The 24,140-nt window shown below is 35.2% G+C and overlaps 2 protein-coding genes across 3 annotated transcripts; one reads left to right on the top strand and one right to left on the bottom strand.

Annotated features, from left to right (window-relative positions):
- Positions 1-5,232: 5,232 nt before the first annotated feature.
- On the top strand, positions 5,233-12,483 carry LOC107827059 (ABC transporter B family member 11-like). Of its 2 annotated transcripts, XM_075249023.1 has the most exons (14): positions 5,233-5,575; positions 6,167-6,511; positions 6,817-6,871; positions 6,972-7,147; positions 7,273-7,494; positions 7,636-7,874; positions 8,009-8,534; positions 8,727-9,000; positions 9,384-10,273; positions 10,508-10,774; positions 10,877-11,140; positions 11,231-11,524; positions 11,642-12,014; positions 12,227-12,483. In XM_075249023.1, exons 2-13 carry the CDS (start codon positions 6,182-6,184, stop codon positions 11,990-11,992), a joined length of 3,888 nt encoding a protein of 1,295 aa, XP_075105124.1. In that variant the 5' UTR covers positions 5,233-5,575; positions 6,167-6,181; the 3' UTR covers positions 11,993-12,014; positions 12,227-12,483. The 2 variants fall into 2 exon arrangements, with proteins under 2 accessions (XP_075105124.1, XP_016509607.2); XM_016654121.2 differs by lacking the exon at positions 12,227-12,483 and having other exon boundaries at positions 11,642-12,207.
- Positions 12,484-22,821: 10,338 nt separating this feature from the next.
- On the bottom strand, positions 22,822-23,760 carry LOC142179615 (uncharacterized). The gene is made up of 2 exons (XM_075250613.1): positions 23,598-23,760; positions 22,822-23,360 (listed from the first exon to the last, which is right to left on the bottom strand). Exons 1-2 carry the CDS (start codon positions 23,758-23,760, stop codon positions 22,822-22,824), a joined length of 702 nt encoding a protein of 233 aa, XP_075106714.1.
- Positions 23,761-24,140: the final 380 nt, after the last annotated feature.

The following is a 24,140-nucleotide window of genomic DNA, read 5'->3' on the forward strand; positions in this document are numbered from 1 at the left end:
TATGGCTGCAATAGTTAGCCAGGAGTCACGGTATGCAGCAACAACAACAATAACCCAGTATAATCTCACTTAATGGGGTCTGAGGAGGGTAGTGTATACGCAGATCTTACCCCTACCCTAGGGTAGAGAGACTGTTTCCAAATAGACCCCCGACATCCTTCCCTCCAAGAACTTCCCACCTTGCTCTTGGGGAGACTCGAACTCACAACCTCTCGGTTGGAAATGGGGCTCAATCATCCCAAAAAATTCTTGTCCATTTTAAGCTAAGCACACAACTTTCTTGTCCATTAAGCCCTCATTTGTTTTTTTGTTCTATTTTTAATATCAAAACGTTTGAATCTGAATATACATCTGAATATCAAGATGTGTATTAAGATTAAGATATTTGAATTTGAATACACATCTGAATATTAAGACGTGTATTAAAATCTGAATACTAAATGATTAAGACTGTTTGATTATTAATATCTAAATGTATAAAATTTATCTTTATTTCAAAATTAATAAACACAAAATTCAATTAAAATGCTAATTAATCTAATATTCTATGGTAGTTGTCGATAGTGATGGCTAACGGCGTTGCTTGTGAATGCCGACTAGAGGCGGTGCTTGGTGGTAGTTTTAGTTGATAGTGGTGGTTCAGGGTAGTATCTAGTTATTGGTAGTGGTGGCTATTACGATTGAGGATGGTGGTAGTGGGTGGTGATAGTTAGTAATGGCGAGTGATGGTAGTAGTTATGATTGAGGTGGTAGTAGTTTATAATGATAGATAGTGCCGGCTATGATTGTTGATGGTGACGGGGGTGGTTAGTTGTGGTAGTTGAGGTGGATGAGTGTTGGTTGTGGTTGAAAATGATGATGGTGTGAGTGATGGGAGTGGTGGGGATGGTGGGCGGTGGTAGTCGATAGTAGCAGCTATGATCGAGGATGATGGTTGTGGTGGTGGTGGTGGTTGAGTATGGTCGTGGTGGGTGGCATGGTGGTAGTTGATAATGGTTGGCGGTGGCGACATTCAATAATGATTATGGATGATAGCATCTTAATGAAATTAAGTCTTTGTTATAGATCTTAATTATACAGACCTATTCAGTCACATACTCCCATTAAGTGGTTATGAAGTAAAAAAAAACAAACACGCTTAATGATTAAGATCTGAATAATTAAGATTCAGACTTTAAAACAAATGCACTTAATGTCTGAAATATATGAATAATTAAGATTCAGACCTCCATTCACTGCAAACAAATGAAGCCTAAGAGTATTCTTACATACCCCCTCCATCTCAAATTATTTGTCATTTTAAAAGTTCAAGAGAAAATTAATTATTTTTTTCCTATTCTACCCTTAATATTAATTGTTCTTGAAGACTACAAATAACTTAATTATGAATCAATACTATATTAAAAGCATGAAGGCCCTTATCGAAATATCGTTCGCTTTTTTACTCTTTTAAAAATAGATTTAAATTGGATAGAACGGTCTTTTAATTATTATTTTTAATATTTATGAGTTTAAAATCAACTAAAATTTAATTTAATTATTAAATTTTTCCTTATTTAAACTAAGTAAAAAATTTAATATTTAAAATATTAAAATCATAAACATTCTGTCTTATATAAATTTTCAACTTAAATTATGACACCAAATCTTCCAATGATGCCATATGATTTTCTCTAGTTGCACGTTACTCAGAATAGATCGAGTAATTGTGCTAAATTTTAGGTGCACAATTGTGATATAAACAAAATAAAACAAAGGGAAGAATAAAAAGATTAAATAAGAGAAAGATTCCCCTTTAAATGCTTAATATTTGCTTGGACATAAATATTAATATAAAATTAAACTCAACAATTGAAGTTGCTACTGAACGCAAGAAAGAAAAATGATTTGCAAAAGCCAATAATACTAACCATTCAAAAAACATAATGTGCAAAAGTTCAATTTTTTTACAATTTGGAAATAGAACTCTTTTTGGATAAAATACAATTATAATTAAATTGAAATTTGGTATGAGCTAATATTACATAAGCAAAAAAAAAAAGAAGAAGAAGCCACTAAGAATTTAAATCTTCAAAAAATAAGTTATTTCCTTTAGTGTTGATAGCACACGATTACCTATTTGAATTAACCAATCAGCACAATAATTCAGATCCATTCTTGTCCAATTTCATCATATAAGTAAATTTATTTTTGAGATACATAAATTTTGAGATACATAAAAATAAGTAAATTTAAGTGACATAAATTTTGAGATACATGAATTTATTCCATAAAAAGACCTTCGACGAAAGAATCAAATAGTAGAGCAAAATCAAGTATAGTACAATAACAATAATTAAATTATAGTAGTATAATTACAAATTTATATCTATACATATCCATATCTATATCTATATTGATATCTATCTATATCTATATATATACTATATTAAACGCACGAAGCCCCTACCGAAATGTTGTTCGCCTTTTTATCCTTTAAAAGTTAATTTTACACTAGATAAAATAGTTCTTTAATTATTTTCCTAAAATTTAGGACTTCAAAATCAACTAAAATTTTACTTAAGAAGATACTAATATTTTTTTTGTTAACAATGTAAAATTACCATTAACATCAAAACAATTACACTTATAGGGCAACCTTAATCTGACCCCAGATCAAGGCCCCCAACTCTATAATCTAATTACACAGTATAAGAAGATACTAATATTTAGGACTTCGAATTCAATTAAATTTTACCTTATTAGAATTTTTCTCTTATTTGACCAGTTTTTATAAATATCCTTTTGGAGTTTAGTACGTGGCCATTAATTTTTTTTTTTATTTGTAGCCTCTAAGGTATATAATAGTATTTCTTCCTCCAAATTACCAAGAATTCATTACCTAATAACATGATACATCCATCAGCAATGCACGCCTTTTTCCTGTTAAAATTTTAAGAGTTTTGATTTAATATGAACTTTAAATTTCTAGAAGTATGAACTAATTTGGTGTTATTTTAGAAATAAATTAAATCACAACCATACTATGTGAATTTGTAACTACAATTAATTTTTTAAACTTAAGATAAACTAATGTATTTGGAACTCTTAAAATAATTATAAATTTGTCATTTTATCCCCGATAATTTTGAAAAATTGATCACAACATTGTGAACTCTTGAAAATTCAATATTGTTATTCTCAGAGTGCATTCAGAGTAAGTTAGGATAATATTAACTTTTATTTTAGTATTGAATGAACGTGCAAAAATAGGAAATTTAGACTTAAATCACTAAGAATCCATGCAACTTTTTTACACAGGAAGAAGTTCATTTGGCTTGTCTATAATTTATAATTGAGTTGGTAGGGTTTAGAACTATTTTTTTTTTTATATAATGACATTATGAACATAGAGTTTACAAAGAAATGCTAGATGAGATACAAAAACATAGCATTTTGTATCTTATATAATAAAATATTTATAACTATAAATAATTTAGAACTAATTACACTAAATTCATTCAGAAAATGTTGAATTCAACTATACATTCTATCAATGTACAAATATTTATTTTTATCATTTAAACATATATTGCGTGTAGTTTTACCTCCATTGTTATTTTTCAATAATTTGTATACATTTTATATTGATTAACGTGATGCCACGTGCAACGCACATACACTAAAACTAGTAAGTATTAAATGAAAAGAGATTATATTTTAAGACATAAATAAGGGATAAATAATAATAAAAAATTCCTATTTAATAGTAAGTATTTTCCAAGCTACCTTTGTTATGGTAAAGGTAGTAAAGGAAGCCTCATGCCATCTTCATACTCGTTCTTAACCATTATCCTTACATTGTTCAATCATTTTTTATTATATTGGAGCAAAGGGATTTATTTTTATTTTTTTTGAATTTTTAAAATAAGATGTTTATAACAATAATTAATAAAAGAATATATTAGTAAGGGAAAATTACAAAATATTAAAATAATAGAGATAAATATAATATCGTTAACCACAAAAGAGAATAGTGAGATAAAGCGAAATGTATATGAAGGGCCCACTTAGAGCTGGTCTAAACAAAAAGATGTTCCAAATCGTCTTTGTTTAAAAAATAGAGTTTGACTGACATTGGAAATGTTATATTACTATTGAGGGAGTTTTAACATTTTTCGTAAATCATATTTTTTACAATTTTTTTTTAAAAATATTTTGAAGTATTAACTAATGTGACTTATAATAGTAGTACTTTTTATGTAATTCTTAAATATGTAAATTTTATTTCAAAACTTGACTTTTCATCAGATTTAATCAATTTAACTCTCGTACTTCGAAAAAGTTTAAACAATTTTAAACATAAATTTGTAAAATAAATTGAAAATCTTCAATAAGGAAAAATGTCATTTAACTATTTGCGCTATGGCAATAAATAAAGAACTTAAAATTGACTTAAGAATGGAAGATTTAGCATAGAGACAAATCGGCGAAAGAATCTATTAGATGAGACGAGAAGATAATGGAGTTAAAGAGGAGTCGTTGGAACACACTAGCCTGAGACAGATCCAAAATTTAAATCGTATGGGTTCAATTTTAATGTTTTTAACATTAAATCCATTATATTTTTAAAGTTATGGGTTCATATCTATTATTTTTACAATTTTAATAAATTTTTACATACAAATTTTAATCCGCGTCAAAAGCTATGAGTTCAATTGAACCCGTAGTTATTACACTACATCCGCTAGCGGCATGGTATTTGGTGGATAATCAGTTGATTGGAAACAACAACAACAACGACCCAGTATAATCCCACAAGTAAGGTCTGGGAAGGATAATATGTACGCAGACCTTACCCCTACCCCGAAGGATAGAGAGACTGTTTCCAAGAGACCCTCGGCTCTCAAAAGTGGATTGGAAGGTGGACTTTTATTGCGGATGCGCTGTCACACTGTGTGAATTGGCAATTTCCTGGCAACAATACATACATAACACATTTCTCCATCAAACTGTTTACTTGCTATCTAAGTTCCATATACGGATGTTCATTCCTTCTTCCCCACTCCAACCGAAATGCTTATCTAAGCAATTACGTACATCTTAATATTTAAATAAAAAAAAAAAGCAACTGGTATATGTATTAAAAAAAAAGTCAGAGTCCACACCTTGTGCTTCAAGTAAATCATTATTGATTTGTCAACAGGATCCACGTTTAAACAATATATACATATGTGATGCGATTTTGATTCTGTGTAATGCAACCACATTTGGTAGGTTAAAAGGGAAGTTGAACGACAACCGGGCGGGAGTCCGTCCGAATTCAAATCCAAATCCGAATCCAAATCCAAATTCAAATCGCGTTTAGTTTGTGACAGCGGATTTGTCTCCACAAAGTATTCATTTCCCATAAGGAAACTCAAACTCAACTTACTTTACACCCTTAAAGTGCACTGCCCGAAAAAGCAGGAACCCCAAACAAGACAACTAAGTTTAGTTTGACAAATAATACTAAGTCCCAAAATCCAACCACAAATACAACCTCAATCATTTGACTATCATTCTGTCACAGGGAAGGAGAAGAAACTCAGATAAGGTAATCTTCCAAAACCAGCTTAAGCATCATATAATAAGTCCCTATGGATCACGAGTTCGAGCTGTATCAGCAACCATGCTTGTACTAGGGAAGACTGTCTACGTCACGCCCTTTGTGATGCCGTCCTTCTCGACCTGCCTTTTGGTATGCGGCCCTTCCTGAACGTGGGATGCCTTGTGCAGCGGCCGGCCCTTTATCAAATATCCCGTCCCCACCAGCCTCACCACCAGCGGGGGCTTTCTCCGTTTTGGTTTTGATCTATTTTCTGATTGATACATTATTGTATATCACATGCACCAACCAAATATGGGATGGTTTTCTTCTCTTTTACCAACTTTTGACTTCTCTACCTTCTTATGAATAATTTAATTTGGGTGCGGGGAGGGGAGAGTTGATTCTCTATGCTTTCAAGCTGAATTAATCTGAGACTAATTACTGGGTTAGTGGATCGGAATGGTAGTTTTGATTCCTTCTCAAATTCATTGAGTCAAATATCAGCCTCTTTAGATTAGTATTCATTACTCTGTTGGTTGCTTTGTTCCCTTCTGTATTTCTATTTTGCTTAACCTAGTAAAATGCTACTCTTTTCAGGTCTGAGTTCCGGCTATGGCTGAAAGGAACGGTTTGGATGGAAATACAGGACTTAATGGAGCCTCTTCATCATCAGGAAGTCGCGCATCGCAGACTGTGGCAGATACCAATACAGGCCAGCAGGACTCTGACAAGACCAAACAATCCGAGAGCACTAATACAGTTCCCTTTTACAAGCTCTTCTCCTTTGCTGATTCCACTGATAAAGTTTTGATGATCATTGGTACAATTGCCGCTATTGGCAACGGATTGTCCTTGCCTATTATGACCATTCTTTTTGGAGAGTTGACTGACTCATTCGGACAAAACCAGAATAACAAAGATGTGCTTCGGGTAGTCTCCAGGGTAAGAAGAGACTTCACCTTTTAACCGTATGCTTTCTTGAACTTTTTCCAAATAGTATCACTCCTATTTCTCTAGTATGGCTCCTCATTTGATAAAAAAAAAAATGGCAGCCTCCCGCTATGCGCGGGGTTCGGGGAAGGGCCGGACACAAGGGTTTATTGTACACAAACTTACCCTGCATTTCTGCAATAGGCTGTTTCCATGGCTCGAAGCCGTGACCTCCCGGTCACATGGCTCCTCATTTGATCTTTTTATAAACTGAGTAGTAGCCCTTCTGAAAGTGAAATCTGTCTAATTTCATGTAGGTCTCACTGAAATTTGTCTACTTAGCATTGGGATGTGGGGCAGCTGCATTTCTTCGTAAGTTCTCATTCTGATGACAGTTCTTGGTTCTGGCATACTAAGCATAGGCAATTTTGAACTATTATGATTGAAGTTTAAATTAATGCCTGTTGTTCAGAGGTCGCTTTTTGGATGATCTCCGGTGAAAGACAGGCTGCTCGAATAAGGAGTCTCTATCTGAAAACTATTTTGCAACAAGATATTGCTTTCTATGATAAGGAAACAAATACGGGAGAGGTGGTTGGGAGGATGTCCGGTGACACTGTTCTTATACAAGATGCAATGGGCGAGAAGGTACTCATGCTGAAAAGCAACTCTACTAAGCCCTTCCTTGTAGTTCACATTCTGCATAAAAAAAATCCTTTGTGAGAATAGAATTGCTCTTTCTATACTTGATGTTGTTTCCTTAACTTCGGCAGGTAGGGAAATTTGTACAGCTGATGGCAACATTTATAGGGGGCTTTGTCATCTCATTTACCAAAGGCTGGCTTCTCACACTTGTCATGTTATCAGTCATTCCTCTACTTGTCATATCTGGTGGAGTGATGTCCGTTATCCTATCTAAGATGGCATCCCGTGGACAAGATGCTTATGCCAGGGCTGCAACGGTGGTTGAACAGACAATTGGCTCCATTAGAACGGTATGTCATAAGTCTAAATTATTGGGAATGCCCATGCTCATGCTCTGATGAAATTTGTATGGGAGCAAAGCAATCTTTCTTAGACTTTCTTCTCAGAAAATCACTAGTAGAAGTATGACATGTGTCTTGTTTCCTCCGCAGGTTGCATCATTTACGGGGGAGAAGCAAGCTGTGGCTAACTATAACAAGTCCCTAGTTAAAGCTTACCAGTCAGGTGCAAATGAAGGGCTGGCAAGTGGATTAGGTCTTGGGTCAGTTTTTGCTATTATATACTGCAGTTATGCTTTGGCTATCTGGTTTGGCGCAAGGCTTATCTTGGAAAAAGGATATACTGGTGGTCAAGTTCTCAATGTAATTATAGCTGTGTTAACCGCTTCCATGTGAGTCTTCCATAGAACTACTAAATTCCTTAAATTCTACATACACAATCCATCATGTAAATTGAAGATGACTTTCTTTTACGGGATTTTCAAAGTTTTAATTCATGCGATATGATTAAATATTTCTATGACAGGTCCCTGGGCCAGGCATCTCCCTGTATGACCGCATTTGCTGCAGGTCAAGCTGCCGCTTACAAGATGTTTGAAACCATAAAGAGAAAGCCGGAGATAGATGCTTATGATACCAACGGAAAGATATTGGACGACATCCGTGGTGATATTGAATTGAATGACGTGTCCTTCAGTTACCCAGCCAGACCTGATGAGCAAATATTCAGTGGATTCTCACTATTCGTATCAAGTGGCACAACTGCAGCTTTGGTTGGGCAAAGTGGAAGTGGGAAGTCAACAGTCATAAGTCTGATAGAAAGATTCTATGATCCTCAAGCTGGTCAAGTTCTGATTGATGGAATTAATCTCAAAGACTTCCAGCTTAAGTGGATCAGGGGAAAGATTGGTCTTGTGAGCCAAGAACCTGTGCTTTTCACAGCAAGCATTAAGGAAAATATTGCGTATGGCAAGCACAATGCTACTGCTGAAGAGATTAAGGCTGCGGTTGAGTTAGCAAATGCCGCAAAGTTCATAGATAAACTACCACAGGTTTTATTTGGAACTTAGTCTGGTCATGTTTCTAAAGTCTTTGCTGCTTCTTTCAGCTTTCTTTGTCATCATCTGAGCTTATCAGGAACCAAACTAAGTTCCTGATTGTTGTTGTTACTAAAGCTCCTGATTGTTTATAAATTTTTGATGTGTACCATTATTTACCATTTGCACGAAAACTTCTGTGTTCAGGGTCTAGACACCATGGTTGGAGAACATGGAACTCAACTTTCTGGTGGGCAAAAGCAAAGAATTGCCATTGCAAGAGCAATATTAAAAGATCCACGGATATTACTGTTAGATGAAGCAACAAGTGCACTAGACGCAGAATCTGAGAGAGTTGTACAAGAAGCATTGGATAGGATTATGATCAACAGAACAACCATCATAGTTGCGCATCGATTGAGCACAATAAGGAATGCTGACATGATTGCAGTCATTCATCGGGGAAAAGTTGTTGAAAAAGGTATTGAACCATGTCCCTTACTTAGATATGCTATTCTCTGACCTCCAGTCCATCATCAACATTGCCTTCACTCTTATTCTTTTCAACGATGTATACTAATCCAGAATGTTATAGTAGTCTGGTTAGCATGTTTAAGTTACAAATTCATGACGTCTGATTTCAGACATGTCCAAACAAGAACCAAGAACTTTGTCATTACTATTATTTTTGTGTCTTGTCACTAGACACTCTTACGAACCTATTGCTTGTTTTCTTAATCTGTAAGTCTTTCCTAGGGAATCTTTAAGGGATTCCTCCACTGAGAGTTTCTTTTCTATCACAAATAGGTTCTTAAAAGAAAGACTCACGCATTCTCTTTAATGTCATTGCTGTGGACTGTTCAGGCACACATCACGAACTACTCGAGGATCCCCAGGGAGCATACTCTCAGCTTATACGCTTGCAAGAGGTGAACAAAGAAACAGAACAATCAGGCCTAAATGAGAGGGAGAGATTAGATAAATCTATGGGATCTGGTAGACAGTCAAGTAAAACAATGTCACTCTTACGATCTGTCAGTCGGAGTTCATCTGGCATAGGAAATAGCAGCCGCCATTCACTCTCCATCTCATATGGTTTACCTACTGGAGTTAGTGTACCTGAAACAGCTAATGCAGACACAGAAACTGGTATCCAGGAAGTATCTGGAAAGCCGTTAAAGGTCCCCATCCGTCGCTTAGCCTATCTCAACAAGCCTGAGGTACCTGTGATCATCATTGGAGCTGTGGCTGCAATTATTAATGGTACTTTACTTCCAATTTTCGGCATCTTATTCTCTAGCGCGATCAAAACATTTTATGAGCCCCCACATCAACTAAGGAAGGACTCAAAGTTTTGGGCTCTCATGTTTGTTGTTCTTGGAGCTGTAACTTTAATTGCATTTCCTACAAGGACATACCTTTTTAGTATAGCTGGTTGTAAGTTGATAAGAAGAATTAGATCAATGTGCTTTGAGAAGGTGGTCCGCATGGAGGTAGGGTGGTTTGATGAATCTGAGCACTCCTCTGGAATGATTGGTGCTAGGCTTTCTGCTGATGCAGCCAAAGTGCGTGCATTAGTAGGAGATTCACTTGCTCAAATGGTCCAAGATTCTGCATCAGCAATTGCAGGTTTAGCTATTGCTTTTGAAGCAAGTTGGCAGTTGGCACTTATCATCCTTGCTATGATACCTCTAATTGGTTTAAATGGGTATGTTCAAATCAAGTTCATGAAAGGATTCAGTGCAGATGCAAAGGTTTGTCTATATCCTTGTTACAAAGCTTACTTACAGCGAACTAGGTTGCTTGTAGGATTAAAGACATGGACAATCAAGTCTTAAACTTGAAAATTGTTCTCAAACATCAGTTAAATCAATAAATTAGCCAAGATAGAAAGCTTTTAATCTCTCAGATGGTTAATTGGTTATTATCTGCTACCGTTGCCAAATTCTTTCGGTGATAATGTTACTGATTAATCGTACTTTTCACAGATGATGTATGAGGAAGCAAGTCAAGTTGCAAATGATGCTGTTGGAGGTATAAGAACTGTTGCGTCATTTTGTGCAGAAGAGAAGGTGATGGAAATATACAGAAGAAAGTGTGAAGGCCCATTGAAGGCTGGAATAAAGCAAGGTTTAATTAGCGGGATAGGGTTTGGTGTATCGTTTGCTTTGCTGTTTCTTGTATATGCAACCAGTTTTTACGCGGGAGCTCATCTTGTTCAGGATGGAAAAATCACTTTTTCAGACGTTTTCCGTGTATGTACAGTAATGGATATCCCCGTTACGTTTTTCTCTTTTTCAGGATTTCAGTTAAATTGGTTGTTATGAGGCTAAATTGGAATATCTGCAACATGGCAGGTTTTCTTTGCTCTAACGATGGCAGCTATAGGTATTTCCCAGTCAAGCTCATTGGCACCAGATTCAAGCAAGGCCAAGGATGCTGCTGCTTCCATATTTGCTATTCTAGACAGGAAATCCAAAATAGATCCAAGTGATGATTCTGGTATGACATTGGACACTGTGAAGGGAGATATTGAGCTGCAGCACATAAGCTTTAAGTATCCAACGAGGCCAGATGTTCAAATTTTTAGAGACCTTTGCTTGACCATTCGCAGTGGAAAGGTAAATTTATAGTTGGATTTCGTCTTACATATATTAGCCCTACTGCATAATTCATTGGTTAACTTAGTTTGGGGTGAGCTGAAATTTCAGACGGTTGCTTTGGTTGGGGAGAGCGGATGTGGAAAGTCAACCGTAGTATCTTTACTGCAAAGGTTTTATGATCCTGATTCAGGCCAGGTTACATTGGACGGAATAGAGATTCAGAAGTTCCAAGTAAAATGGCTGAGGCAGCAAATGGGACTTGTAAGCCAAGAACCAGTGTTGTTCAACGACACAATCCGAGCCAATATTGCATACGGAAAGGAAGGAAATGCAACTGAAGCAGAAATTATAGCAGCAGCAGAATTAGCAAACGCCCACAAGTTCATCAGTGGTTTGCAACAGGTTGGTTTGAACCGACACCTTTGCTACCTTTGATATTGCCATTGATGATAATTCCTTGTTATCCATCGTTGTTAGGCGAGCTTATAATAATTACATTTGAAACTATATGAATTATAGGGTTATGATACGACAGTGGGAGAGCGAGGAACTCAGCTGTCAGGTGGGCAAAAGCAACGAGTAGCAATAGCGAGAGCCATAGTGAAAAATCCGAAAATCCTACTATTGGATGAGGCGACGAGCGCATTGGATGCAGAATCAGAGAGATTAGTTCAAGATGCACTTGACCGGGTGATGGTAAATCGTACAACTGTGGTGGTAGCTCATAGATTATCAACCATTAAAGGAGCAGATGTAATTGCTGTGGTAAAAAATGGAGTGATCGTAGAGAAAGGGAAGCATGAGACTCTGATCAACATCAAAGATGGCTTTTATGCCTCTTTGGTGGCCCTCCACACGCGTGCTTCTTAGTTCTACTTCTTATTTTCATCAAGTAAATTGTATTCATTTTTCATCTTTTTGACATTTGCTGAAGAAGAGTTTCTTTAATAGTGTACTGCAAGTCATATAAAGCATAGTATAGTAGCATTCTTCAACTACCAAATGAGAGAAGCAAGTAACCTTGCCTCCCCAACTTGACTTGATGTGTTCTGGTTATTAAGTTCCCACATCTTTTTCTCATTCTATTTACTGCTTTGGCTGCAGGAGCATTACACATGGTATGACATCAATGATGAATTAGATTTATAGATCCCTCCCAATTTAGGAGGATATATAGTGTTTTTACCTTTCTCCTCCAGTTTGACTCGAACCCAGGAACTAACCGTTGTGGGTGGAGGTGCTACGTCAAATGAGCAAGACTCACTTGTCGGCAACATCGCTTTGATCGTTGAAATTCTTCACTTCAACTGTAGCTCAAAAATGATTTGACTGAATTAACCGTATATTATCTTTATTGTTCACATATATCAACCAATTCAATTTCATACGGGAGGGAAAATATAAAAAAATAGCCAGATTTACAATTGGTAATTAAAAAATAGCCACTATTTTAAAAGTAATCGAAATTTAGCCATTTTTTTAATGTAAAGATAAAATCTTTATGCGCAAGAGCTCCATAATCCCACATGTTATGCCAAAACTTTCCGTGCGTTGAAGTTCAAACCTAAATATGCTGGAAGTTTATACGCAGGAGCTCCATAATTCAACATAATATGCTGTAACTTTTCGTATTTCAGCAAAACAGTGGCTATTTTTTAATGACTTTGCAAACACTGAATATTTTTCAATTACCTATTCTAAAAGAGATTTTTTCATTCCTATACACTATTGGAAACTTTACTACCGTAAATATTCATGTCTAATAAATTACCTTACCTACACAAATTTTGTTTACAAAATATATACATTTCCACGTGCCTTCAGTTAACAGATTTAGTTACTTATCACATGGACTCCCGTGCTTTCCGCTGCAAATCCTAACTCTTTTCTTTTCTTCTTTCTTTATACAATTAAGTACTACTATCAAACACTTGCACACGGACACAATTTTATGTCATTATTTACTCTCTCTCTATACACCTACTTAATTTTTTTATTTTTTTTACTCGCAGTAATGTATTTAACTACTACATTTATTGAATAACTTTGCCTATTATAGTTTCGACGGCTAAAAAATTACTGATAGTTTGTATCTCTATTTAGATTTGAACTTTAATTTATAGCCAATATTAATTCATTAATCACTATACTATATCCACTTAGTAGTAATTGTTTTCTTATACTCCATCCGTTCCAGTTATGTGAACCTGTTTGATTGGGCACAGAGTTTAAAAAAAAAATAAGACTTTTGGAATTTGTGGTCCTAAACAAGTCCAAATGGGGCCCAGAGTATTTGTGTGGTTATAAAAGCTTCTCATTAAGGGTAGAGTTGTAAGTTTAAGCTAAATTGTTACCAAATTTAGAAAGGGTTCATTCTTTTTGGAACGGACCAAAAAAGAAATAGATTCACATAAACTGAAATAGAGGGAGTATTGAAAAACCCACTGGGACTGAAAGTAGCAGTCTGCAGCTGCTGCTGCCATTTGCAAGTGCAGCATAGTGGATGTCAAATCTTAGTGGGTCAGTGTCGAGTTCAGTGTGCCAATGTAAATGATCATCAGGTCCTCAAATTTTACAAAGTTAACTAGGAAAGCAGCATTTTAAGTAGTTACCGGTTAGGATTAAAAGAATTGATCTGAAAGATTCAATAAAAGAGACTCTTGTATCGGAACTTGAGATGAGAGAAGCTGTAAACGAAGACAAAACAACCTCTTCTTCCTCCCTAATGAAGACACGGGCATAGTATAATCTTAAATGCAAATTTTATACAAAATTTATACAATATGTCTTTTGTATATTATTTATCTGATTTATACATAGTAAAAATAAATTTCATACAACTAATTATATATTATACAATTTATCTACAACTTATCTACGACTTTCACACATTATTTCTACCCAATTAAATACAACTACAATAACATACAACTTAAATACAAAATTTACACAATGTCTTTTGTATATTTGGTATCTGATTTATACATAGTAAAAATAAATTTCATACAACTAATTATATATTATACAACTTATCTACAATTTTCATACATTATTTCTACTCAGTTATATACTACTACAATATCATACAACTTAAATATAATTTTTATACAATGTTATTCAACTTTCATACAATAGTTAAATAAATAAAAGAAAAATATATAAACAACTTTCATATCTTCTTCTTCTTCTTCTTCTTCTTCTTCTAGTTTCAATCTGAAATTCAGCCAAAACCAAGTCTAATCTTCACCAAAACCCCTCAAAATTGAGATATGAAATTAAGGATTTAGAGATAGAGAGAGATGTAGAGAGAATTCCCAATTCTTTGCAACAACATCCAATTCAAACAAATAATGTTTTTTGAAAACCCAAATTCGAATTTAAAGCTTCAAAGCTTTTTAATGGCTATTAATAGTGGAATTGCTGCTCTCTTGTACAAGATGAGGAGGGTGTGATGTGGAGAGAAAAACGTAGGGGGAGTAAGATAAAGAGAGAGAAACGTGGGAGAATGGGAGTGATTGTAAGAATTGATTAATTATCCTTAAATCCTAAAAATTTACATAATTGATAATTTTGTATATAGGAAGTAATTAAAGTGGAACTTGAGTAAGGAAGGTAATATAGTTTCAGCTTTCATATAGCGTATAAGAATGTAAAAATTACATTCTAAAACTGACTAACCCGTGATATTTTCACCATATTGGAGCCATGAGTCTGGCGATACTAGAGGCCTAGCCTTTTTTCCCTAGACATTATGAAAAGAATCTTTTTTCATAAATCACATCACAAAAATATAATAAAAGATGTAAAAAAAATTAAAGCAACTATAATTAAACATGAAGAGTTTCCTGAATGGTATTTAGATGTTCATTGAGTGTTCGTACCTTTGCTGCTTTTCCCAGTTACCTTTTTTCTCTTCTAAAGTTAAAATCCGCTACACTATTTGCGAATGTGACATATAAGTGCACTACGATTTTACAAGTCAATTTTCTGATTGCTATTTACAAGTCGCAATCAGTGAATGCGATTTATAAATGCGAATTATAAATTCAATACTATTTAAGGATCATATTGGTAAATGCAATAACCTCAATCTGTAAAAGCTGCATCCTCAACGGCTGAGCGATTATGCCAGTGATCAAAATATCTTTTGCAATGCACCCTTTTTTTTTTATTCTCATTTGGATCCTTATTATTACATATAAATTTCTTATCAAAATTTTATCTCTCTTTTTTTATTTATAAATCTCCGATAATTTTTGTAATAAACCGAAACGTACTTTTGAGCAGAAAAGTATTTATCAGCAATCATAAATACGTCCTTCAAGTATGAGCCTTTTTTACTTCTTCTCATTTTTAAGGAAAGTTTTTTATATGTCTAATATCTTAAATCTGAAATTGGTAGATAACAAGTATAATCATCTTAACTAAGTTAAACGTACAAATTTTAAGTAACAAAATTCTTAGAAGTGTCAGCTGTATAGGTCAAAATCTGCCATAAAGGAATTTAGCATAAAGTGACATTAAGGAAAATGGTGCGGTCGAGAGGTCGACTAGTAAACAGTGGGACTCGTAGTCGAGCAGTTAACTATGGTCGAGGTCGAGCACCAAGGGCAGAGCACTAACAACTAGTTTTTGTAATAAGATATTAAAGAGAATATTCATTGAATATTCTCTGCGATTGTACCATTAGGTTGATTAGGGATATGTCTCATATAAATAGAAAAAGAGATAAAGGGATAAAACATGCAACATTCATTTGATAAGAACACTTTTTGAGAAAAAAACTCTCTCTCAACAAAGATACAAACTCTACATTTTTATTAAGATTCCATCATCTATTATTGCATACTTTTCCATCAGATCCGAGAATAGTTCCAATGTTTTAGGACTTGTCTGTCATTCATATCATTCTCCTTATTTACACAAATCCTATTTATTGCTTGATGTTACTCTATTATTGCTCCAATCTTTTGGAATATCAAATGAGCACGGTTTGCAGCCCCCCACCAACATTATCTCACGTTGTTTATGCTAACTAGTTCTGGATATAGAGATATTATCACTAACTAGGTTTAACTCTTTGTTACACAAGATTTACTAGTTTAACCGAAAGTATATATTATTTTTTGGTCAAATAATTTGACGCCGTCTGTGAGGATTTCCTACTTTTATAGTCATACAAATCTTATGATATATACAAGATCACAAGTTCTAAAAAATCTTTTTTTCCTTAAAATCACCAATTAAATACCATGTAAAAGGATGACGTGTATAAAGAAGGATGAATATATTCCATTTCTTCCATCTGTGGTATTTGATTCGCCTCCAAACCCACCTTCACGTCCATTTGAACAATTAGATCTCTTTTTGCCTCATTAGATGACGCCATTCGTTGACATAATATTGAGAGACTATCTCCCTGGTTGGCTCAGTTACAAAAGGATCTATTCTCTCTTTGAATGAATATTAGAATCTTTGAATACAAACATTAAATTAGTGTGTAGGATAAGGAAGCACATCGCCGCCGTCATCCCCATCCAAACCAATAGCGAGTGAGAAATTTAAAGATAGGTCAAAATATAAGGAAATATATAGTATATATATACGCCCCTAAATGCATAATGTAATTTTTTAACGAAGGCCATGTCAAATTGATACCCCTTAGCCAAACAATTCGGGCCAAATCTTGAAGAAAGCTAAAAAGCGCTTCCGGCCCTGTCCCGCAGCTGACTGATTTGCTGCCTTAACTTTAGAAAAATCGTTTTTGTTCTAATGTTTTTTTCTCTAGAAGTAGGTAAAGTAAGAGAAGACTTAGATATATGGCTTCGCCACAACTCCGTATATTTGGAAGAGCTATTCTTGAGTTGCATTTTTTGATAATGCTTCTAGATTGCAGAGCTTGTCAATTTTCTTTCCGTATTTTGTATAATTAATATTAAATTTTTTAACATCATCCCAATTATCTCGATTTTTCTTTGGCATCAGTACGATTTGATTAATTTTCGATAATTTTTTTAGACATAATGTAAAAGTCATTAATAAAAGTTAGAGTGCGATTATATGCATAATTGCATAGGATTGCAAAAATCTCTTAACATATTTACTGTTTAAAATGTAATGAATCAAGGAAGAACATGAAAAATAGCTAGAAAAGAGATATATAGATCACATGAATAAAAAGATATTAAGTTGGGACTCAAGAGTAGAGTTTATTTAGAAGATTAGGTATTCAATAAGAGAAATCTAAGTCATATGAGAGGAAAAATATACAATACCTTGTGACTTGCCACTCAAGATGTTGGAACTAATTTAGTCATATCAACTGGAATAGCATAATAGGATTGTGGGTGTTAATTATCTATTCGCTTATAACCGTTTTCGTATTCCCACATGCTAAAAGAAAAAATTTAGTGCTTTGTTATTTTTAAATTTAAAATATAAAATACATTTTTAAAACATAAATTTATTCGGTATGATTCAATATTTTTTGATTTATTTTATAAAATTAAACATCTACCTTAATTATTCGGTACATATATAGATTTATTTAAAATTTATTATTTTATCAAAAGAAACCTAATAATCAGTCTGCTACGATTTGGTCCGATCGATTTAATCGGTTTTAAAAAATTCAATGACGCCCTACTATCAGGGGCGGACCTAGTGATAAAAAAATAGTTAGATTTGCCGGCCTTAGTTATGTGAGACCACTTTTCGCCTTACTCTCTTGCTTCTTTGACTATTGCTCTGGCTAACACTTTCTTTTCGTTTTGACTTGCCTTCCTATCTTATAATCTGGACTTGCATACATTTTACTGTCACGATCCAAAATCAACCGTCATGATGATGCCTATCGTGAAACTAGGCAAGCCATTACTCAACATTTCAACACAGTAAAAACTTTGAAAATAAAGACGGAAGCAATTAATATTTAAGAAAAAAAACCCTTTTTGAAGCAGAAATAATCCGAAATACGATGCAAACTATCCCAAAAGTGCTCAGTGGGGGTATGTACAGACTCCGGAGGGGTTCTTTCAGCCCAAACGCTATCACAAAATTAGTATAACCGCTGCGGCGTGCAGCCCGATCCCATAACTGTCACTCATAATCAGGATCTCGGCCTCACTCAATGATCAATCTCTCAAGTCTCACTCACGGGCTTATAATGTCATGAAAACTCGCCCAAAACAATGATATGATGTATCAATAAATAACAACTGAGACTAAGATATGATATGAAATGAATGAATATGACTGAGAACGAAATATCAAAGAAATCAATAAGGTGATAACAAGAAACGACCACTATGGGTCCCAACAGTATCAACATAAAGCCTAAACATGATATTTAACATGACTGACAACTCAATTACTTTTTCACATGATGAAAATACGAATATCAACAAGATAGAATCACTATACAGTACCATGAAATCAACCATGTCACAATTCTCACGGTGTACGCCCGTCACTTGGCATGTACGACACCTCAATACCAATCACATAACACATAATTCGGGGTTTCGAACCCTTAGAACGAAGTTTAAAAAGTTACTTACCTCAATCCGGGTAAAACTCTACTCCAAAATGCCTTTGCCTCTCAAATCAATCTCCAAACATCCAGAATCTAGCCATAAGCAGTACAATACAATTAATATAAGCTAAATGGATCAATTCCACAAGAAAAATACTAAATTATAGCCAAATCCAAAATCGGCTCAAACCCGGCCCCCGAGCCCATGTCTCGAAATTCGACAAAAGTCACTAAACCCGAAAGCCCATTCACTCACGAGTCTAACCATAATAAATTTATCAAAATCTGACACCAAATGGCCATTTAAATCCCCACAATTCACTCTCCAAATTCTTAGCCTCAAACCTCCAAATTTCACCTCAGAAACACATCAACTGGATGGAAAATTAGTGAGGAAACATTATTATTGAAGAAAAATGAACACAAGGAGCTTACCTCAATAATCTCTTCAAAAACCCTTTCAAAAATCTCCAAAATCCGAGCTTAAAATGTTAGAAATGGCCAAAAATCTCAGAACCTCGCTTAAATAGGTTCTACCCAGGAATTTCCGCACATGTGAAGCTTGAGCTCGCACCTACGCGCCCGTTTGTGTGGAAAAATGAGTGCTTCTGCGCAAACCACTTAGTCCTAACTGCCTCAGCACCTGCGACCTCTGATCCACATCTGCGCTATCGCAAGTGCGGGAAAAATATCGCACATGCGGACTCTGGTGATCTTCCTCACTTCCGCACCTGCAGTCCACCTGCCGCAGCTGCAGCCCGCAAAACCCTCGCAAGTGCGATCACACCAGCTGAGTCCAAACTTCAGGAGTCCCTCAAATCAAACTCCAAGTCCATTAACCACCCAGAATCAACCCGAGGCCCCCAGACCTCAACCAAACATACCAACAAGTCCTAAATCATGATTCAAACTTATTCGAACCCTCAAATCACCTTAAACAACACCAAAAATACAAATTACATACAGATTCAAGCCTAATAAACTTTGAAATTTCCAAATTCCACAAACGTCGCCGAAACCTATTAAATCACGTCCGATTGACCTCAAATTTTGCACACAAGTCATAAATGATACTACGAACCTACTCCAACTTTCGAAAATCCAATCTGACCCCAATATCAAAAAATCCACTCCTGATCAAACTTTCCAAAATTTCCAACTTTCGCCATTTCAAGCCTTATTCTACTACGTACCTCCAAATCATAATATGGACACGCTCCTAAGTCCAAAATCACTTAACGGAGCTAATAGAACCATCAAAATTCAAATTCGAGGTTGTTTACACATAAGTCAATATTCGGTCAACTTTTCCAACTTAAGCTTTCAATTAAGCGACCAAGTGTCTCAATTCACTCTAAAATCTCTCCGGACTCAAACCAACTAACCCGATAAGTAATATAACAACTGTAGAACACAAAAGGAGCAGAAAATAGATTAACGAGGCTACAACTTTCGAAACAACTGGCCGGATCGTTAAATTTACATATAATTATTTTAAGTGATTATTGCTATCTAATTTGAGTTAGACAAGTAGAAAACGGTCTTATACCACTAGTGACCGACCTTTTATTTAATATATAGTACTAGAACTAATTGAGTAGATGCACTAGTGGACGGGGCTTCTTCAACCACAGACTTTTAGCAATAGGTTGATAACACAACAGATCTAGCCGTTCGACAATGGGTTGCTAGCAAATACAATATTTGTGACACCGCAACATAATATATATGAGAAAATATATTAATCTTTTTTTTGTGTGTAAAGAAAAATATTGTTAATCTCCAACCAAACCAGAATTACATTCAAATATCTGTACAAACTAGAAGAAGTCCTTCTAGTCGCAAAACTTGCTATCTATCTTGTCCTATGTTTCTGTTATATATGCTTTCTATCCATTCCCTACTTCTTCTCCCTTCTTTTCTAATGTTATGCACACTTAGTCTAACTCTACCTTTTTGTTGAATCTGTTTGCACACCATTACTGGACTTGGTACTTTACCATTCCATATTGCATCATTCCTAGCTTGCCATATTTTGTACACCAAAGCTGCCACAACTGCTGTGATAAATTTCCTGCACAGTTTTCCTTTGCCATATACCATACATGCCTAACTCATTTGTTCTCAATCCAAGCCATTCCTTCAGAAGTTTATAACATTCCTCTGAGAAATGACATTCAAAGAATAAATGCTGCAAAGTTTCTGTACCTTCCCCACATATTCCACAACTTGTGTCTGTACATACTCCAATCTTTCCCAATTTTTCCCTTGTTAATAACCTTTTATGCATTACCAGCCAACTTATGAAACTATGCTTTGGAATATTAATAGAATTCCAAATCCATCTAGCCCAAGGCCAGTTTTTTATCTCCCCTTTCCTCCAAATATACCCTTTTGGACAGTGTATCTTCCTCCCATTAGTTGCCAGTCATACCCTCTATATCCATCTTTAAACTTTTCTTTCACACTACATATTCTCTTCCAGTACCAACTACAATCTTTTGGAGGTTGGTACTGTTTCCAGCTTGACCCTTTAATGTATATATGATCCACCCATTTCACCCATAGATTATCTGCCTTTTGTGCTATATTCCACACATACTTGGCAATTGCTGCCTTATTCCATATCACATAATCCTTTATCCCTAATCCTCATTTTTCCTTTGGTCAACAAATCATATCCAAAGCAATTAATGGAACTTTGTTTTCCTATTCCCTCTCATCCCATAGAAAGTTTCTACATGCTACAATGATTCTTTTCAGCATATCTTTTGGAAGTATCAAGATTGAGGACCAGTAAGTATGTACCTGTAATAGCACTGAATTTATTAACTGAACTTTCCCAGCATAAGATAGATTTCTGGAGCTCCATGCCTTTATTCTTGCAGTCATTTAATCAACTAGCACTTCACAGTCTATGCTTGACAGCTTCTTTGCTGAGATTAGTACTCCCAAATATTTAAATGGCAGCTTCCCCTTCTGATATCTAGTTACTTCACACAAATCTTCTAATTCCTGCTTTGGCATATTAGCACTAAAGATGTTTGACTTTCCTACATTTGTACTCAACCTAGAAGTCTTTGAGAACGCTTGCATGCCTCTTAATAGAAGAATTACTAATTGGTAATTCCCTTGCAAAACAACAATACATCATCAACAAAACACAAATGATTCGGTTTCAGCCCTTTACATTTGGTGTGGTACCCAAACTCTTCATTTTTGCTACTTTGCTCAGTATTCTTGTCATATACTCCATATAGATAATAAATAACAGAGGTGAGATTGGATCCCCCTGTCTTAGACCACTTTCCCCTTTTATATTACCATACAATTCTCCATTCAGTGCAATGTTATATCTTGTTGTTGTTATGCATGCCATAATCCACTTGATGAACCTTTGAGGAAAGTTCATAGCATGAAGTATTTCTTCCACAAATGTCCATTCTACGGAATCATACACCTTTTAAGATCAATTTTTATCAGATAACTCTGAGTTGTATTTTTTCTGTTATACAATCTCACCAGGTCTTGACATATTAGAATATTTTGGACTAAAGTTCTGCCTACAACAAAGGCACTCTGGCTCTCAGAAATTAACTTAGGCAGCACTAATCTTAACCTGTTACACATCATTTTTGATATCAACTTGTACACTGTGTTACATCCTGCTATAGGCTTGTAGTCTCCCACATTTGTAGCATGAGATCTCTTAGGTATCACTGTTATCACTGTTATCACTGTATGGTTCAACACTTTCAGCATTTCTCCTGTTCGAAATAATTCCAGTACTGCAACCATCACATCTTTCCCAACCACATCCCAGCTATCTTTAAAAAATTTGCTACAATAGCCATCTGGCCCTGGTGATTTCTCACCATTGATTGCCCATAAGGCTCTTTTAACCTCATTTTCTGTAAATTCTGCTTCTAACATTTCCCTTTGTTCTGCTGTTACAATTTGCCCCTGCCTCACCAGACTACTATTTACATGCTCTCTTTCCTTATTGCTTGTACCCAATAATTTGATGTAAAAATCAATGAATGCTTTAGCAATTGCATCCATCTCTATACTGATTCCTTGCTTCCTTCAGTCTCTTATACTTCCTGATTAAGCTTGCTTCTTCCTCTTGCAGGTGCTGGTTCAAAGGCATCTGCTGCAATCTTTGCTAGCATTGCATCAGCTCTTCTTGTATTTGATCAGTCTGCTTTTCAATTTGCCTAAATCTCTCCCTATTCAGCTGTCTTAGTTTACTCTTCAAGCTATTCAATTTCCCTACTAATTCATACATTTTGGTTCCCTTTTTAGTTGTCTTCCATCCTTGTTTAACCTTCTCCTCATAGTCTGGTGTCAAACTCCACATATTAAAATATCTGAATATATATTGCTTCTTCTGATCTCCTGCCCAACTTATTATAGCAGGGCAATGATCAAAAGTCCCTTTATTCCTATAATACACCTCTGAATCTGGAAGAGCCAATATCCATTCATTATTCACCAACACCCTATCAATTCTACTATATACTCTATCAGCTCCACCTTGCTTATTGTTCCATGTAAAGAAAGACCTTGAAGATTTCATATCCTGCAAGGTACATTCCTCAACACATTGTTTGAACTTTCTTATTTCTGACATTGTAACTGGGATCCCAATTCTTTTATCTCTGTGCAAAATGCAATTAAAATCTCCCATGACTGCCCAAGGTCCTGCCATATGCTCATGAATTTACTTTATGTCTTCCCATAATTTCCTTCTAAGTGTTGTATCATTGAAATCATATACCAATGTAACTGCTAATTTCTTCTTTGTGCCTCTATGCTGCACTCCACAATGTATAAACTATTATGTAACTCTATATATAGTTATATCAAACACCATAGTTTTTTATAATAGCCAAATTCTTCCTCCTTTATATTGACTAAGATTTGTACTATGTGACCAACCATTACACAAGTTAAGAGCTGCTCTTTCAGCTTTATCTCTCTTAACCTTAGTCTCCAGAAGGCCAAATAATCCAGCTTGAGAGTTATGCATAAACAGATTCACCTTCTTCTGTTTTTCTGAATTATTCAGCCCTCTGATGTTCCAGAATCCTATCTTATCCATGCTTTGGTGGGATACCCCCACCTTTATCATATTGAACCACCCTTTTCCCTATATTTTCAGTCTCCACTATCACTCTCTGCTACCCTGTCTGACTAGTACTTGCACCCTCTTCACTATATTGCTGTCCTAAAGTGATAAATGCATTATCTATTTTTAGAGGTATGTCTTGTACTACTACATTCTTCCTCACATACTTCCCAATCCTGTATCCCTGATTATAGTTCTGATTCCAACTTTTTCCACTTTTTTATTTTCTACCCTTGCTTCATTTAGCTGCATTTTTATCCCTTTCTGCTCTGTTACCTTCTTTTGTGCTTCCTTTCTTCCTTCCTGCTTCTCTTCCACCCTTTATGTATTGATCACTTGTTGTTGTTCTTTCT

The sequence above is a fragment of the Nicotiana tabacum genome, chromosome 3 (assembly GCF_000715075.1).
Source record: "Nicotiana tabacum cultivar K326 chromosome 3, ASM71507v2, whole genome shotgun sequence".
In the NCBI taxonomy this organism is placed as follows: domain Eukaryota; kingdom Viridiplantae; phylum Streptophyta; class Magnoliopsida; order Solanales; family Solanaceae; genus Nicotiana; species Nicotiana tabacum.